This window comes from Abramis brama, assembly GCF_963993115.1.
Source record: "Abramis brama genome assembly, chromosome: 6".
NCBI lineage: Eukaryota > Metazoa > Chordata > Actinopteri > Cypriniformes > Leuciscidae > Abramis > Abramis brama.
The window spans coordinates 6,708,854-6,727,851 of NC_139968.1; the positions used below are offsets into that span (position 1 = coordinate 6,708,854).

At 35.5% G+C, this 18,998-nt stretch overlaps 1 protein-coding gene across 4 annotated transcripts in view; it reads right to left on the minus strand.

Annotated features, from left to right (window-relative positions):
* Nucleotides 1–3,196: 3,196 nt before the first annotated feature.
* LOC311084540 (uncharacterized protein) overlaps nucleotides 3,197–18,998 on the minus strand; it is a 53,038-nt gene continuing 37,236 nt past the window's right edge. Inside the window, exons 2-4 of one of the 4 annotated variants that reach the window (XR_014606546.1) lie at nucleotides 9,134–9,250; nucleotides 7,442–7,532; nucleotides 3,197–3,889 (exon numbers count right to left, since the gene is read on the minus strand). Coding sequence is in view for 1 of the 4 variants with exons in the window: in XM_084116654.1 (XP_083972780.1) it covers nucleotides 3,762–3,889; nucleotides 7,442–7,532 (219 nt within the window). In the remaining 3 variants the exon portion in view is untranslated. The remainder of the gene's footprint in view (nucleotides 3,890–7,441; nucleotides 7,533–9,133; nucleotides 9,251–18,998) is intronic. The other 3 variants (XR_014606548.1, XM_084116654.1, XR_014606547.1) reach the window with 3 other exon arrangements.

Sequence of the window (18,998 nt, forward strand, 5' to 3'; positions counted from 1 at the left end):
AAGTGTGGGCTAGTGAATGGACTGAGGTCAGTGCCCAGTGACACATGACCTGCCACGGTTAATTCCAGTCGAACAATGGATCCGGCCCTGCCGGGAGATCATCCCATTACACCTCCATGCCAAATTAATTGTTTGTTTTCATGGGCCGCTCTCGGGCTGACCCCACGGTCAACTTGCTTTAATAACATTCGGTGTTAACCTGGGAAAACGTAGAGTGCAATCTGGTCCTAACCCGGATGGAGCTCAGGTTTGTCAGGGCCTTCTCCACTCTGTCGCAAATGGATGCTCGGTTATTATGTGAGGTAATATCCTTTCTCACAAAAAAAGTACTTGAGAAGTGACCGCAAACGCCAGAATGTGCCCAAATATAAATGCAGGTAGTGGTGAAAGGAAGCAGTGGAAGCTGATGGAGAGCAGCGTGTCACAGCACTTTGTGTTTAAATAAAGAGAGAGTTGAATGCGGAGAGCACAGCGCTGGCCTGGGAGCTTCGAGAGCGAGAGAGACAGCGATGTGACGGAGTTTCAGCACCGCAGGCCTGCAACACTGATACTGCACAAGAGCTCTACAGTTACACCTTCCCCTACTCTATTGTGTTCCAGTGGGACGCCCTACGCTAAGATTAATTATGACTCATAAACTGTCCTCATTTACATACTGTACACTGTAAAAACAAAAGTTACATTGATATATTGCCTTAAAAGATTTTAAATCTTACAATCAACTTGGATGTTTAAGTCATTTAAACTTAAATTACATTAAACTGACTTACAAAATAGTTGACTCTTGCACTGTAAAAAGTGATCAGTTGACTACTTAAAAAAAGTGAGGAAACCCGTTGCCTTAAAATCATTAAGTAAATACACTTCATGCGTAATTAAAAAAATTAAGTTACGTGAACCTGATATTTCCACATACCTTTTTCTCTTTTTTTTCTTCCAATTACGCATGAAGTTTATTTACTCAATAATTTTAAGGCAATCGTTTTCCTCACTTTTTTAAGTTAAGTCAACTGATCACTTATTTTTTTGAGGAAAGTGGCAATAATAATAAACAATTAGTTTGCCAGATATTCAAAAATATAAAAAACAGGCATTTTTACACTGTAAAAAGTGATCAGTTGACTTAATAACTATGACAATTCATAATTAATTGATAATTAATGAAAATTCCACATTTTTTCTTTCAATTACGCATTAAGTTTATTTACTTAATAATTTTAAGGCAATGGGTTTCCTCACTTTTTTTAAGTTAAGTCAACTGATCACTTTTTACAGTGTATAAAAACTTTGAAAATTGCTTAACTTATTTTGATGAGTTAAAGCAATGTAAAAACATATGTTGTCATGACTTATTAATCATATGTTTCTTTTACAATGTAGAGAGCAGTAGAAGGCAGAGTTCTAACACATTAAGGCATATACACTTTTTTACAATACACTGTTTGCAGCTGTTTGCCAGTAACTTACTGTAGATTTAAATTGATGTTATTTACTGGCAACAGTTTGTTCAAAGTTAAATGAACATTAAACATTAACAAGTCTTTGTCTTTACAGAATAAAACTATAAAATAACAATATAATGCAAAGCATTCTGGGAACCAGAAATCTTCATCAACCTTTTTCTGTTTTTTATTCCTTCAGATTTTGGTTCCCAGAATGCTTTGCATGAGGCTGTTATTTTAGTTTTATTCTGTAAAGATAAAGACTTGTTAATGTTTAATGTTCATTTAACCTTGAACAAACTGTTGCCAGTAAATAACATCAATTTAAATCTGTAATACTATAATTTCTACAGATTTCTTTTACAGTGTAGTTGTTGATCAATATGGGTTTTAATGATTGTGTTTTGGATCAGGTCTAATCATTTATGCAAATTATAACTAAAAATGCAATTCATACTTGAATTCATTGACTTGAATGCACATTTACTATGTTCAGCATGCTATAATTTCTCAATTAAACAATCTAAATATTTTTTAGTTAAACATGACATGTCAGGGTTATGCAACTGTCCTCATATCATAATGAATAAAAAAATGGAATTCTTGAAAATAAAACCTGATAAAGTAGTTTGGCATTGTCTTTTATTAGTATTACTTAGAAAACAAACATTTTGTTATTAATATTTGAAAACTTTTGTCCACCAAGTAAAAGTCATGTGGTGCAACCAACACATAATTAGATTGACGAATCTCTTATAATGACAGAAGACAGGTTAGTTCAGCAAGTAAAATGTCATGGGGTGCGATTCCTCAAAAACAGAATGACATTTTAGCATTCATAATATTTGTAAAGAAGGAAAAACACTCTAAAAGTAAAAAACAAATAAGATGTGTACATACATTTATTCAAGGTTTAATGAAAATATAACACTTTTTAATTACATTTAAATGTTTCTTTAAAATTGTATAAACGTTTTTCAAAACCATGTAAAAACCAACATATATACAACAGATTTTTAACATATTGTTTCCTTTTCTTTATCATGAACACTCTTATATGTCTTTGACCCTTTTACTGTTTACACATTCTTGAATACTTGATTTACAACTGTCAAGTGATAAACTATTAATTGCATTTATCAATATTTGCTGACAAAAGCCCCAAAATTAAGATAATTGAAAAACAAAGTTGGTAAATATATTGTTCGTTTTATTTCCATACCATTGAACACAAGTCATGTATACAGTCCACAGCATGATTGAGTATTACTAACAAAAGTATCAAACTCTTTTTCTCTCTCCAGCGAGCAGCATGACAAAGCATCTTTTTCTTTCACACACAAAGCTTTCCAGCTGAATGAGATAATCAAACACTCCTAAACCATCCTAAATAGTCTTGAAAAGTGCAGCTGATTTTAGCGAATCAGTTCATTAGGTTGTTTCACTTCTAAGAATCAATTCAAATAAACAATTTATTGACTTATTTGAGTTCCTTTATCTTTTTGTTGAAAAATATATTTAAAATTATTTAAGTCTTCAGCTTAGAAGTTTGTTTTCAAGTTTTTATTTAGCTTCAATTGATCTATTGAAGTTTAATGACACTTTAAAATTTGTATGACCAATATGTTATATGTTTTGACATTATTTTAATTAATAAAAAAAAAAAAAAAATATATATATATATATATATATATATATATATATATATTTTTTTTTTTTTTGTAAGTTATACAAGATTCAACTCATTTTTTTTTAAAAGTAAGATTAATGTAATTTAAGTTGAAATTACTTAAATAGCCAAGTTGATTGTACTTAAAAAACAAAAACAAAAAAACAATCAGTGGATGTAGTAGTGCAGTTAACAATTAATAGAATATAAATCTGTAAGGATGGTTTTATTTTGTGTTAAAAAAATAAAAACGTATACAACTTTATTGTGTTTGAATAAACATATAAAGTGCATTAAACTTCTCTCTCAAAAATAAAATAAATAAAGATATCTCATTGATGTATCAAACAAAAAACAAGACTTTGTGGCGTCAAAAAGAGAAATTACTATGTAGTTGCAAAGTTACTATAGTCAGTTGAATGTCTGTTGAGGAGCATCACAATGAAGAATTAGCAGACAGTCTACTAATACTCTAATGACAGCTATTTCAAATATAGTTACTTATAGTCAACAAAGGAGGACCATCAAAATAAAGTATTACTGCATATCTTTTATTATAAACATGGATTTGAGTTTCTTTAGGTATAAGGATTCAGAGAACAAAATGACATAAGTGAATTCCATATGCAGCCTGGATCCAACGCATGCGTTTACTGAGAGGTCAAAGTTGATCCGGCAAGTTTGCCGACACTGCCATCCCCAGCGTGCAGATCTGGCCCTTCGGGAGACGACAGATCAGGAGGACTCGGTCCACAGGTTTGCTCAGAACCTGCAAAACCTAAAACAAATACTCTGATTAGGAATTTGAGCAGTTCTGAGAGTGATGGAGCTGCTATCTCTACCTATCACTCCAGATATTTGCGTTCAAAAGACTATAGTTTAGACTGCAAACACTAGTTTAGGTCCAATCCTCCTGATGGAAGGGGGAAGGTCATAGTGGTCAGTTGGTCATAGTGACGGATGTTGTGAGCGTAAATGCTCAGAGAAAGCATTTAAAACAAGCACCAATGATCATTTATTTAGTAATATAATGCAAAGCCACTCCATTTACTGAAGGAAAAACAATTCAACAAGGAGTCTATCTTTGCTCTCAAAAGAGTCTCTCCGGAGTGTGTTTAGTAAATTAAGGACCCTGGAATTTTCTCATAATTGGCCATTTTATCATTTTGTTACAGGGAGCTTATTCTGAAGGGGTTCCCAATATGATTTATGAAATACAATTAAGCGTGAATTCTTTCAGCGGCTCATTGCTGGGCTGCGCCACCGCGCGTATCTGCCGCGCTACACTGAAATAATATGTAAATACCGTTAAGTACTTGGAAAAACAGTGATGAACGGGAAGAACATGTGACCGAAAAGAGCAAATTGTCAGCGGGCTGTGGATTTATTCCTCCCCCTCCCAATAAATATTCCAGGGGCTTCCCTCCCATCATCTCTATTTTTAAAGTGGAGAGCGAAACTGTCTCCAACTGATACAGAAACTCATTTCATAGAGTGTGTTCAAAGAGATATGCCTACTGTGGAGATTGAGCGCTCTGCACGAGCCAGTTCCTCTTTGTCAAACAAAAGACACTAATGACGTTGATCTCTTTCCAGGCCAAATTGCTTAGTTAAGATTATCACTTTTTTTTTTTTTTTGGTTGGTCAGAAAAGGACTGTTAATTTAAATGCACTATAGCTATAAACAGCATGTTAATATTGCACACAAATAATCAGTGCGAAAAGAATTTAACAATTTCATTGGGATTAAATGACACTTTTTATTGAAGTATTAGTGGAGTTTGCTAAATCCCTGTTCATATTGCTCATACTTATTGACTGTTTCAACTCATCCTGAACAGTTTCTGCTACAGACATGAATGAAACCTCAAATCAAACGACTGGTTGTGTTTGTTTTTATCTGCCGTTGATAAAATGGGCAAAGAATTCCATATCTAGAGATTTTGGGGCGAATTGTGCTTTATAAGTACTAATAAACAGCCAATATCCTAGTAGCATCCATGCTAATAAGCAACTAGTTGGACTAGAATTGGACCTAGTATCTAGTTTATTAATACTTACTTTGAGTTAATGTTTGTTTATTTCAAGTAAGAATTCTTATGGTTTTGGTTTTAGTTAACTTTAATAATCCGAATCTTTCTCATTGTTTGCATTATTCTAAAAATGGCTACAGTTTCTCTGTCTATTAATTAAAATATATTGACAAAACATTGTTCCCCCATCATTCTTTAGCCTTTGAGCGCAACCTTACCACACATACACACTCTCGGAAGTCCAGTGACAAAGCGTCGTACATGTTCAACAGCCATCCAAAAGAGAGCAGACAGTTATAAACTACAGTTTTGTTCACTTTTCTCTCTCTCTTCTTACCCTAGAAATATGGAGGCAACGCCTTGAGGCTTTCCAGTCCCCATTGTGAGGGCTGCCAGTTCTGTTTGGGCCCATTGTTCTCGTCTAATCAGCCGTGGCAAATGTGGAGCCCTCCAGCTCATTACGTATTCGCACTCTGAAGTGACCATGGGAAGTTTTTCGGAGGCCCAGCCCCGGCATGGGCTGATGAATTACCTGCCTAGACGACACCTAGTGAATCCGCGCAGTTGCCGTGGCAGTGCTTTCTGATGGGAGCGTCGACTCATCGCTCATCCCGGTGGTCAAACAACCACCCCCTTCCCTACTCCGACAAGCTTGAGTTTCACTATTGCCGTCTCGTCTTTCGGCACCTCTGCCCCCCTTCCTCACACTCCACGCTCTGTTTACCAACTCCTGCTAACGATGGCCGCCCTGACGAGCTCATACAAGGGCTGTTGGCAGTGGCGTCCAACATTTATCCTTCGTGCACCAGGACAGAACGTGATACTGAAACTAAAGGATACAATATACCTTAGACTTTCTTAACAAATAAAAGTTAATCTTGTGTAAAAGCTCATCTACTACAGCTGTGGTTCTCAACTGGTTGGTTGGGACCTCAAAATGGCTCACAAGTGAAGAGGAAATGTTAAATGCAAACAATAAAATGCAACTAACCACATAATTGTGCATGGTTAGGATAAATAAATGAAAACACTTCTCACATGTTTTGTTGATGATGCAAATCTGTCAGGTTGTTGGGTCAGTTAGGATAATGGATCAATGACATTCAAGAATGTCTTGGCGAAAGGTTTTAAAACTCTAGTTAAAGTTCATTCAAATGTAATATTCATGTTGGTTTATGTGACCAAATTTATAATGTCATTTTCAAGAAGTTATCATAATAACTCTAAAATGGCATGTGGTTTAACCATCATGTAGAAAGCAATAACATATTTTCCTTAAAACTTAAATACATGTAAATGTACACATAGTCATTATTTTCAAAATGCTTTGTATATTTTTTCTAAGGTATTTTTTTTGTTGTTGTTGCATAAATATCATGAATTATTAATTCATAAATATCCTTAGGTTTTTGGGCAGTCACACAACATGACATTCTACAACCTGAAATAACCTTGATTAGTAATAAAAAAGGTCATTATAGAACCTTAATAAAGTTATTATTTTTTCTTCATTGCAATATAAGAACAGTTGTGTAACCCTTGGTATGTTTTACTCATTAACCCAGAAAAATATCTAAATAAATTGTTTAATATGGAAATTATTGGAATTAATTAAGCAATAATATTTGTAATGTATTTTTGAGTAATTTAATAGATGTAATAAAAATGTTTAGTCACATCACATTGACTTTAATACCAACATGAGTATACAAACCAGATTAAATTAAATGCAGGTTAAATACAGCATAAATATATGCTTTGTGCTGCTCACAACAGGTTGTGTGGTGAATGATTGGCTTCTGTGAATATATAAATTCAAGAGGCATTTACACTATCAGAAAAAAATAATGTGCAAAATGTGTTGAGTTTATGAGTTCAACAGTTTGTCACTAAGACAGACCCCTTAAAATGACACCTTTGTACCCTTTTTTATCCCTAAATGTTTCATATTAGTTCCTCAGAGGAGTACCCTTTAGGGGCAGATAAGATACAAATATTCCCCTTTGAGGGTACTGGGACAAGTTGCTGTACCCCTAAAGGTGCAATGTTTGAATTTCTTTCCAGTGTAGAAATAAGTACATTTTTGGATGATAAACGATGTTGGAACTGTGTGGATCTTCAAATAACCATTTGAGTTATGCTCTAGTTTCAGTAAAAATCCCCTGTGCATCTATGGCTCTAGAGGTTGTTGAGGTTGGACAGGTTCTGGGACCGCTGTGACCTTATTTTAGTCAGTAGTAGGGGGCTACGGCTGCCAGTTGTATGGGTTAACATGACAATAATTTGAGCTGACTCACCCATCCCGTTCTCTAATCCCCTGGATATACTGCACTCATACAGGTGTCCACACAATCCAATTATCACCGCCATGCTTGAGTAGAAAAAATACTAGAAAAAAAGAAGAGAGAAAAAGAAGAGGGAAAGATCAAGTCAAACATCGACTGTCATTCAAGTGTGCATGTACAGCGGTATTATTGTAGACTGTAGAGGTGTGTCTATTATTGTACATTTACATGCTTGCCGTAACTTATGAATGAGCTGATAATCGAGTAGCTAATGATTTTTTTTCTGCCCTGTTCTTTGAGTAAACCAACTTCCTTTTGAATACCAGGCTTGTCGCACACTTTTGTGTACAGGGGAAACTGATATCAACTTCCTTTCGTTTTATTGCCTCATTTCCATTACTGATATGTGACACTCAACAAAACACCAAAACAATGCGGGAGGCACAATAGCAGGTGCATTCATGAAATCTGTGTTTTGAGCCAAGGAAAATCTCATCTGCCCATCTCGCAACTCCCAACTTGTGGAGCACGTCTGAAAGCGAAAGTGTCCCCCCACTAAAATAATGGCAGAGGGCTGATTTCAAGCATGTAATGTGCTTTCTTTCTCCTCCTGCTGTTGTTGAAGGAGGGGGCGTGTGTTTCCTTTCCTGTAGGATCCCACTGTTTGCCCCCCCCATAGGGACAAAGACCCTTAGATAGAGGCTATGCCTTTTGGTACACTCCCCCTTCGAGGACCATGTCTAGGACTGCGGGAGGAAGTGTGAAAGAGCTTCCTGAGCCAGCATCCAGCATGTGGGCCAAAGTCGACTGGAAGACCCTCTCGACAGATGGAGTCGATCCCACTTCCCCCTTGGATTCCATAATCCAACTTTCTCCTACAACACTTCCCTCAACCTTATCCTTGTATTCCTCAACGGATCTTTGGTTTGATTCAGGAGTGAAGCTGCTCTCTTTGTTGACTTTTATTCTGACCTTCTGAAGTTAGTCATGTGTCATTAGTGCCTTGTGTGTTTGAATTGTGCTTTACTTTATATCTCTCCCATTCTTTGAGCCTTCTTATACTCATATCCCTGTAAAGTCCAAAGTAAACCAAAGTATCATTAATTATTGGAAAACAATGGGATGTATGGCCCCGATCACAATGGTCCATGGAGAAACATAACAACTGTATAAGCAAATATGAGTCTTAATTGGTCTGTGCTAAACCGCCATGAGCTCAGTTAATGACAGCAAATATCCTTATGGGAGTTCTGTTTGAGTCCCTGCAAAATTGGTATAACTCTGTAAATATAAACCCACGTCTCTCCGGATGAGTTTAGGATGAGGTTTAGCTGCTGAGTTACAGCAAGTAAAGTTGCTAAAAATTATATTTTTTAAAGTTGCAATGGCTTGTTTAGCAATGAATTGTGAAAATGTATGCAGAAGGACATTGTTCCTAGGCTATATTGCACAGGGTCCACTGCTTCAGTTTAAAAGGTTAGAAAAAGGAACTTTATAAAGAAGCAAACAGCGGTTGGAAAAGAAAGGAAATAGTTCACAAGGACTTGACACATTCCAAAAAGTTAGTACATGCCCGCCTTAGACAGTTACTGAGAGGAAGTTGAGAAGGACACACAATGGCCCAACATGATCGAGCAAAGACACCCCAAATCAGCAGGGTTCCTTCTGCTGTCACCCTAGAAATGCATTCAAATGTCAACATACTTGAGGACATGTGTTCCTCTTGAAGAACCTCTGGAATTCACTTCACTATACAGAAATATTCGGGGTAGAGGAATTGGAGGGCTTCTATTCATGGATTCCTCAATTCATCTGGTTTTTCTAGAAGAGAAAATGTAAGAATTCAGTGATGAGGAAGCCATTGTAATGGTAGGACTCTAAGTAATTTAAGTACTAACTTTTTTATGATAGTTTATGAGTCAACTAACCAACTTGCTGTGATTTATCACAACTTAAAATTCAATATTAGAATAAGAAATAATGTGTTGTTTCAACTTAAAATTTGTTGAGATCAACTTAACTAAACTAAACTAAAGTTAATTAAACTTAATATTTTAAGTCAAGCATGAACACATACTTTTTTAAGTTGTTATAACTAATTGCAGCAAAATTTGTTACTGTGATATATACAGTATATATATATATATATTGTATATATAGCATGAAGAGAATGAAGTCAACTTCCTTTAGTTTCTTTATTTTTATGGAGTGTTTCTATTATTATTACTGACAATTGCACGATAATTAATGAGAGGCAGTTTATAAAACGATCAGCATAAACTGAAGGCAACAGAACAAATAATTTCATGGTGTATAAATACAGTATTTACTATTTTAACAATTATTGATAGTTAATTAAAAATAAATAAGATAAAATAAAATTTACATCATTGTTTTGCATTTCAGTAGTGAGACTTTTGGGTGGAAATGTGCTTAATGGTCATGAAATGCAAATAAAATAAAAATAAAAAATGAGAAAAAAATATTTACCACTTGACAGATTTGGTCAATTTTTCCCTATAAGTTTTATGATCAACTATTGCTGAAAGTAATGAAGACTGATATAAGGGGAATAAGTTAAGTATCACAACAGCCCTTGAATTGTTTGTTTTCCAGTTTACATAACTGGAACTGGTCTAAAGAAGAAGCTATATCAGTTTTTGCTGTCCCTCTTGAACACCCTATATTTTGACAAAAGGAAGCCCTTGTTTGCTCCCCAAGACAAACCTCTATTGGAATCTCTGTTGAATCACAGAGCGCCCCATAGACAGTTTCGCCTTTTGACAAAGTTTGGGGCCGTAGAGAAAGAGCCGCCTTGTGCGAGGCTTCCCAGTACAGCTGGCCTCCTTTCCTCCAGTAGTTTATTAGACACGGGCCTTTAATGAATGGGAGTCGCTGTTACAGTAAGTGACAATTACTCGACTTATCTTGCTCGCCACCAGCGATCTCACATATCCACGGCCATCATAATTCCTGCTATCATAAAGAGGGCTTGTTGGGCACTGGCAGCATCCACAATAGCTGTCCTTCAGAGTCAGTTCATGCCATCCCTGACTGTGTTTTCTGGTTTTATTGGGGTACAGTAGCATGAGGCTTCCTTGTGGATGGGCGAAACTTACTGAGGGATGCAAATAAACAGGCCCGAGTAGGGTTAAGCCCTTTACAACTGACATGAGCGGAAACTGCACAGCCCTGGCACGTCTACAGCGGCCATCTCTTGTTTCTAATTGCTTAGTAAAAAAGAAAAGGAATGAAACGTAACCGGTAAACATTGCAACGGCATGAGTCAATCAGGTCTGGGTAGGTCTCTTGGTCTACAAGGTTATCAGAGCTTGCAGTTTTGATATTGTGATACATAGTCGAAATATAAATGTCACTCGGTATTAACTCTTTACCCACCATTGGCGGAATTTTCTGACAGGTAGGGGGCGCTATTACACATCTTCTGAAAGAGTACAGAATCTTCTGATCAAAACACAGGCGAAGAAGCAGCAGAAACAAGCAATAGAAGTATTGTGCTTATGCACATTGTAGTCTTTGAAGAATAAAAAAAACTTGACTTTTTGTTTATCCACACTTATTCAAACATTGATTAAAAAAAGGGAATGAAGCTAGAATAAAAAATTATTTAAGTATAGTGTAATAAAGAATTTACAAATCATTTGTCAAATAGTTAATTAATAGTTATAAACTGCAGTTAATACATTAATAGACTATATACAAATAGTGAGTTCTTCATTCATTGTCACTGTAATTAACAAAGTGTTGTTGTTTAATTAGATCATATGTAAAGAGTTAGATAATGCTTTGTTAACATCATATTAACTTTTAATAGTTCTCACTTTAGATACGTCACGTAAAATGGGAAAATTACATTAATTAAGTACTTTAAACCAAACTTTAATGGAAATTAATTGCATTATTATTAAGAGTTCATTAAAATGTTTCATTAAAATTATGGTGGCCATGAAACTTTTGTGAAACTTGTAAAAAATGCTGGGGGTGGCTGACAACTTAAAAAATTAAATTAAATTTAAAAAACACTGTCGGGGAAAGAGATTCTGTCACAAAAAAAACAAACAAATTTTGTCATTATTTATCAACCATCATGTTGCTTCAATCTGGTATGCTGTTATCATGCAAGTATGCAAGTTCATAACTATGTCAAGCTCCAGTAAAAAACATCATAAAAGCACATGAAAGTATTTTTATTATCTAAACATACACTATATATAATTGTCTGAGATTTCAGGGTTTGGCCAATGTAGTTTATTCTCTTCCTCATACAAACCTATCGATTGATTTGTATTGACTACAAATGAAAAATTATTTACTTTAAAACAATTTTAATTTAGGAATTACTAGTAAATTTCACAAATAATCACAAATAAATGCCAAAATTAAACATGCAAATGTGATGTAGAAAGACTGAAATAGTAAATTCTTTGTTTCATTTACAATTTCAAGATGAACTCTTATGGAAAAGAGCGGCGTAAAGATTCTTCAAAAAATCTCTTTCTGTGTTTCATTGTAATAATAACAGGTTTGGATGAGTAAATTTCATTTTTTGGCTTAACTAGGCCTGTAAAGCAAACCCTTAATGGATTTGAGGACTCGTTTCTGTAAATCTGTCTCTGGTCTGTTGCATATTAACTGTAATTTCGCTTTTCTCACCATTAGAAATCGTCATTCAGTGTGTAATCCTGATTTGCAAGTAAAAACACGAGAGGCTTTGGTGTGTCAGAGCGGCAGTATTAGACAAACAAAGGTGTGTGTCACGTTTGAATGCGCAAATTCTGTTAACGTTTCAACCTGAGGATGAGAAATTAATAAAAGGCACGCATACCCGTCTATGACATAACATCTGTTTGTGTTCTTCTTTTTTTTACATTATATTTTGAGAGGAATAAAATACTTTGCACTCAAAATTACTTTCTGACACTTTTTTTTTTTCCTATCAAAATACTATGGCATTTGTTTAGCAGTGAATTTGCTTAGATAATGAATTTGCAACAGGGTCCGAATCTCTTTCTTTCAAATTGCATATCTTTAATTTCTGATAAATGACAAAAAAAGCTTTGTGGTTGAAAAACATATTTTTTATTTGTCAAAAAATATTACTTAGTATTCCTGAATCAACCAAACTACATTAGGTTACAGTAACAAAAGTTATTTTAAGTCTGACATATAAAATAATAGTCCGAAAATCACATATAGCGAGAATATATCACAAAAATATGCAATTTGGTGCCGATGCTGATATTTATATGACCAAAAAGATGAAATTCTGATCACTTGTAATGTAAATCACTGAGATCTGTATAACTGACTACTTAAATAATATACATATAAATATCGGTTGTCACTCTGTATCTGCCAATAATGTGTCTTAGTAAGATGATATTTATTTAAATGCTCAGTTTTATGATCAAAGCTTTGTAGTTATAAAACATATAATGCAATTCAATACAATGATGATTGAGAGATTAACAGATGAACCTTCCTCAAAGGCCTGATCCAAAAAAAAAAAGGATTTTTTTGTGAACTTTTTTTATTTTTATAATTGTATTATTATTTTTTGTTATTATGCCACTGCTGAGAGACACTGCAGCAGCAGTGGTGGTGGTGGTGTGGGTGGGTGTGTGTGTGTGTGTGTGTGTGTGTGTGTGTGTGTGTGTGTGTGTGTGTGTGTGTGTGTGTGTGTGTGTGTGTGTGTGTGTGTGTGAGCGTGTGTTCTGGTATGTTTGTCCCCGTGAAAAGAGGGCCTGTGTTCATCCCAGCCTGGGCCCCTGTAATGCTGCAAACACCACGGATTTGGACTTCTCTTTTGTTGTCCTGTGTGCTGACATCACACACTGCTGATGGGCTGAATCCCTCTTTCTCCAGCACCAGCACTTTCGAAACAAAACTGCCATGGCACTGATGAGTAATGCCAACTTGCCAAAAATACCTCATTAATCATCACACTAGCACACACACACACACACACACACACACACACACACACACACACACACACACACACACACAGCCCAGCTCAGCCATAAGCGGCCCCAAAAATCCTATATACCATATACCATATTGAATACCATAATCACAGTCTGTGCTAACAACATGCTGAATGTAATACTATAAAATGAATAGACACATGCTAAAATATCCAATATAGTCACAGCTATGACATGACACATCTGGTCACCAGCGTCAACTATTAGCTGACATATAGCACTAGATCTTGTCTTCATGAAAATGTCTTTTTTGAAATGTCTTATTTCTGTCATGAAATTTTTGTTTTTACATAATACTATTTAAATTTTAGATTTTATGTATATAGAACATTTTTTAACTTTAGTTTATGTATAAACTTGATATAGTTTGTATTAGCAATAACTTTATATACATAGTTTATATATATATATAGCGAGAGAGAGAGAGAGAGAGAGAGAGAGAGAGTAGTATAGAATAATATAGCACTGTCCTATATTGCTTTTTTTAGCTTACCGTTAAAGAAATGTTAACTTATGAATCTGTTCCCTTACTTTTTAAATACGTGTTCCTGTGCCTTTTTCTTTAAAAATAAAGAGAAAAGAGAAAAGTTTTACCATCCAATCACTTCATAGTGGATCAAATCAAGTCTTGTCTCACATTGTCTTCAGAAAATTCCTCCTCTGCTATTCATCAGAACTCAGATCAGTCTTTATGGCTGTAAAGATGGTATTAATGTTTGTAACATCAATAACCACTGAGGAAAATGGAAGGCCACATTTCCATTTACTCAAAACCTTGGAGCAAAGTTTACATAGAAACACGTTCACCCTGGAAATGTGCTGTCGAAGGCCGTGTGGGTTTTACTCTATAGGCACGGCTAATGAATCTAAAACTGGTGGCAAAGGTGACATTACTCTGAGGAAAACAAGCCCACGTACTCACACACACACACCCAGCAAACATTCTGTCACTCACTTCATCCCGGAGCGAGTCTGACGGTGTAATAACAGCTTGAACTCCTAACAGGAGTAAAGACAAGACGCTATGAGTATATCACGGTTCACTTCTATCATAACCACACACAACAATCACACACACTTGGCTTTCTCGGAGTATTGTCTCGTCCAAATGCAGAAAGGCCTTCCAAAGACTTTCCAAACGTTTCAGTGCAGTGTTTCCCGTTTGTGTCGTCCGTGATGTGACAAGAGTGGGATGATACCAGCTCTTAGACCCATCGCCGAAGCAGCACTCAAACGCAATCAAATACAATCAGCAACAGTCTGGCACTAACTCTCTCGCTCTCTCTCTCTCTCTCTCTCTCTGAGTGCCCGGCGGACAGCCTCAGTCTGTTAAACGTGACAGATGGAGTCGGCCCCCGAGAGGAGATCTGTGTGTGTGAGTCGCTCCTTTGATCACACCATCTCCTCTGTGACCGGCCCAAATCATTTCAAATCACACAACAGGTTGACTCAGATTTTCAGGGCCACATGTAGTTTGGCCTTGTTGAAAGCGAGTAGACATGAATCCTCCATCTCGACGAGACGGGGACGGAGATCATATGTTACATGTTACATGTTATGTGTTATGTGTCGTGTCGTGTTGTGTCATGTTATGTTATGCCATGTTGTGTGTTGTTATGTGTTGTTATTTTATATGTTGTGTTATGTTATATGTTTTGTTATGTGTCGTGTTGTGTTATGCCATGATGTGTGTTGTTATGTGTTGTTATATTATATGTTGTGTTATGTTATGTTGTTATATAACATAACATGTTTCTGTTGTTATTTTGTTATATGTTATGTTATGTTATGTGTCGTGTCGTGTTGTGTTATGTTATGCCATGTTGTGTGTTGTTATGCTATGTTATGTGTTGTATGTTATATGTTGTGTTGTGTTATATGTCGTGTTGTGTCATGTTATGTTATGCCATGTTGTCTGTTGTTATGTTATGTGTTGTATGTTATATGTTGTGTTGTGTTATATGTCGTGTTGTGTTGTGTCGTGTTATGTTATGCCATGTTGTGTGTTGTTATTTTATATGTTGTGTTATGTTGTTATATAACATAACATATAACAAAATAACAACAGAAACATAAGTTATATGTTATGTTATGTTAAGTTATGTTATGTGTCGTGTTATGTTATGCCATGTTGTGTGTTATGTTATGTTATATGTTTTGTTATGTGTTGTTATGTTATGTTATGTTTTGTTATGTGTTGTTATTTTATATGTTGTGTTATGTTATGTTATATAACATAACATAACATAACATATAACAAAATAACAACAGAAACATATATGTTATGTTATATGTTGTGTTATTTTATGTTGTTACATTACATCATGCTATGTTATGTTATATGTTGTATGTTATATGTTATATGTTATGTTTTATGTTATATGTTATGTTATAACATAACATATTTACTTGTTATGTTATATGTTTTTATATGTTATAACAAAACACAACATAACAACACATAACATAACATAACAACATAACATAACATAACATAACATAACATAACATAACATAACATAACATAACATAACAACATAACATAACATGACATGACATGACATGACATAACATAACATAAAATGTAACATAACAACATTTAACATAACATAACATATAACATATAGCATAACATGTTATGTGATGTACGTCACATTTTACTATGTTAGATTTAGGGGTGGGCCTTACGTTTTTTCCTAAAAATCATACGGTTCTGTTCGAATCACATTGTATGAATTCATACACGAAATCGGTACCTCGTAAAATCGTTAGTTCTTTACATGTTACATTTTCTGTCATTATACAATACTTCTGATTCAACATAATGTTGATTACTACAGAAATGATTTAGACTCATCCTTCACGTTCTCAAAGAAGGTTCCCAGTTACTGGGAAGTACTTTAATAAATATATATATATTTTCTTTTTTTCTGTTAAAACGTGCATGAGTTGGGTTGTAAAGTCACCCGTAATTTGTTATGGTCATTTCTAGGGTTTTATAGGCTTTATGTTGTCATACAAAGTTATAAAGCTGGATATAAAGTTTCACATATAGGTTAGAAAGTGTCATTTTTTTCACACTAAAATCATGCTAATGCAAATTGTTTCACATCTTGTTCCTGTACTACTGAAACAGTGAGTGTTTTTATCCTTTAAGCACTACAGTTACAAACTCCTTTTCTCCACATTTCACAACAACATCTAAACATCAGCTTCAGAGTAACTTGTTGTGCTTCTGAGACTCGGACACTGAAGTTTCCCGACACTGTTCCTGAGTCAGTGAAGTCTGTGAGGCCGTACACATGTCCACCAGCTCTTCTCCCAACCATCCCAACTTTTAATAAGGTTTTAATGACCACTTCTAAAGCGCTGAAGAGATGCTCGGGCTCTCCCTCCACCTCCCTCTCGCTCTCTCTTTACTCTCAGAGCTGCAAATCTGTCAGGCCCAGCTACATTCTCACCCAGGTTGTCAACCGTGCTTCTCCAAGACAGGGTCACGGGGTTAAAATCGATTTCACAGGCCACCTGGAGAGCCTAGTCCGCAAACTGACTCAAAAAATTTATATCAGTCTTAGAATTGCCTACCACCCAGGGTTAGGTTGAGCTCGAGCTCCCCCAAAAAGTCCCAGGCTCAACAGAAGTTGGCACAGGCAGAGGCTGGGGTTGTTGACCCTGCAAGCTGACCTCTTCAAACTTCAACTGAATTGTTCTGGCAGTTTCCACGGTGACAGGCCACTCCAAGCTTATCCTGCTTAGGCTGAAAAGGGGCGCAAACTTTACTATAATCTGCCGAGCGATGATACAAAAGTTGAAAAAAGAGGCTGAACACATCAAAGGTGATGTAAAACATCCTATTAATAAGAAACAAAGTTTTTTTTTTTTCCAAACCTTGCTAATTTGGTAAATCAGTCACTAAAAATCGGACCATTCAGATCACATTTCAGCTGTCACAATGAACTTTATTTCAACACTGGTTTCGTTCCGCATCTTACCAAGATTTAACCAGGTGTTCTTGAAAACTGACATGAGATTAATAAAAGTGTCTGTACATGTCCTGTTTCCCTTATCCCATGCATGGGTTATTCAATAACCCAAATGCGTTCACTTATGAAGATCTACAGATACACAATTATTGATCACGCATCTTAGACTTGACCAGTCATATAGTAAAACTGTACAGCACAAGCTGTCATTACACATTAATCTTGTGTGTATTAAGAGTTATGAACTTCATAATATGTTGACAGGTGCAATTTCATAATATGTTTCATGTCATATTGTACAGAAAGCAATAGAACGTAAATGACTCTGACACATAATCAATACAAAAAGCTCTGCTATCTAGATTGACCTGCAAATATATATATATGGTAACACTTTACAATAAGGCTCATTGGTTAACATTAGTTAACTACCTTAGTTAACATGAACTAAAAATGAACAATACTTCTACAGCATTTATTAATCTTAGTTAATTTCAACATTTACTAATATGTTATTAAAATCAAAGGTTGTGTTAATTAAATGTTGATTGTTTTAACAGTGTTAACAGTGTTCATCATACATGAATTATACTAATAAGTAAGCTACTTATGTCTTGAAAACCTTGTAATTACACACTGTTCTTGCTATTGATAACGTAATTAATTATATATACATGAGCAGTGTGTAGCCTAACATGCAAGTTCTAGCAATAAATCAATAGGAAATAAAGTGGCACTTCAGGCTTTGTTAGGACACAATTGCCCAGAGGGAACCCAGCACTTGGGTTGTTGGCAGATAATGCCATAACTGCCCACCAACTGTTGCGTGTTTTAATGGGACTCGCTGTGTTTCTTATGTTAATTGGGCGGGTTGAGCGCAAAGACAGTGAAATCTCATCCTGCGACTAGATTGGCTTTTCAGAGGGAGATGTCATTTGGCTGAGCTCTGATCTCCTCGATAGGGAGATAGGCACCTGATTCAAATGGTTTGCCTGTTCCCTCTAGTCACTCGATCGGCGTGTGAACTCTCTTATTTACAATCAAATGGCCTGACCGGGCAACACACACTTCAGCAGCTCCCGTATCACTGCATATAGCCAACAACACCCTCTTTTAACTCGCATCACGCGTTTCAGCACACCAGCCTATTGGGCGGATTTTAGGCTGTTCTCGTTTATGGAAACCATTTTAAACGTGCATTTACGGGTCTAGAATCTCCTAAATTCTGGTGGATGTCAGAAACGTTATTTATTAGCTGTAGGCCTGCATGCGTTAAAAAAAATAGCTTGAATTATAATGCCTGTTGAGGATTTATACTGATATTTTTGTGGCACTTAAATCAAAGGATGAATCGGTGATGCAACTCTCCAAAGAAGAGAGGGGAAAGTCTTATTAAAATAAGAAGACAAATGTTGTTTTAATTTTTCTTAAATCATTTAATGTGGTACCAACATGCAGCATTTATTAGTAGCATATCACTTTTCGCTTATGTCAGATGACTTCATATTCAAAACACATGATATTTGTTTAAAAAAAAAAAAAAAAAAAAAAAAAAAAAACGTGTTTTCAAGGTGCAAG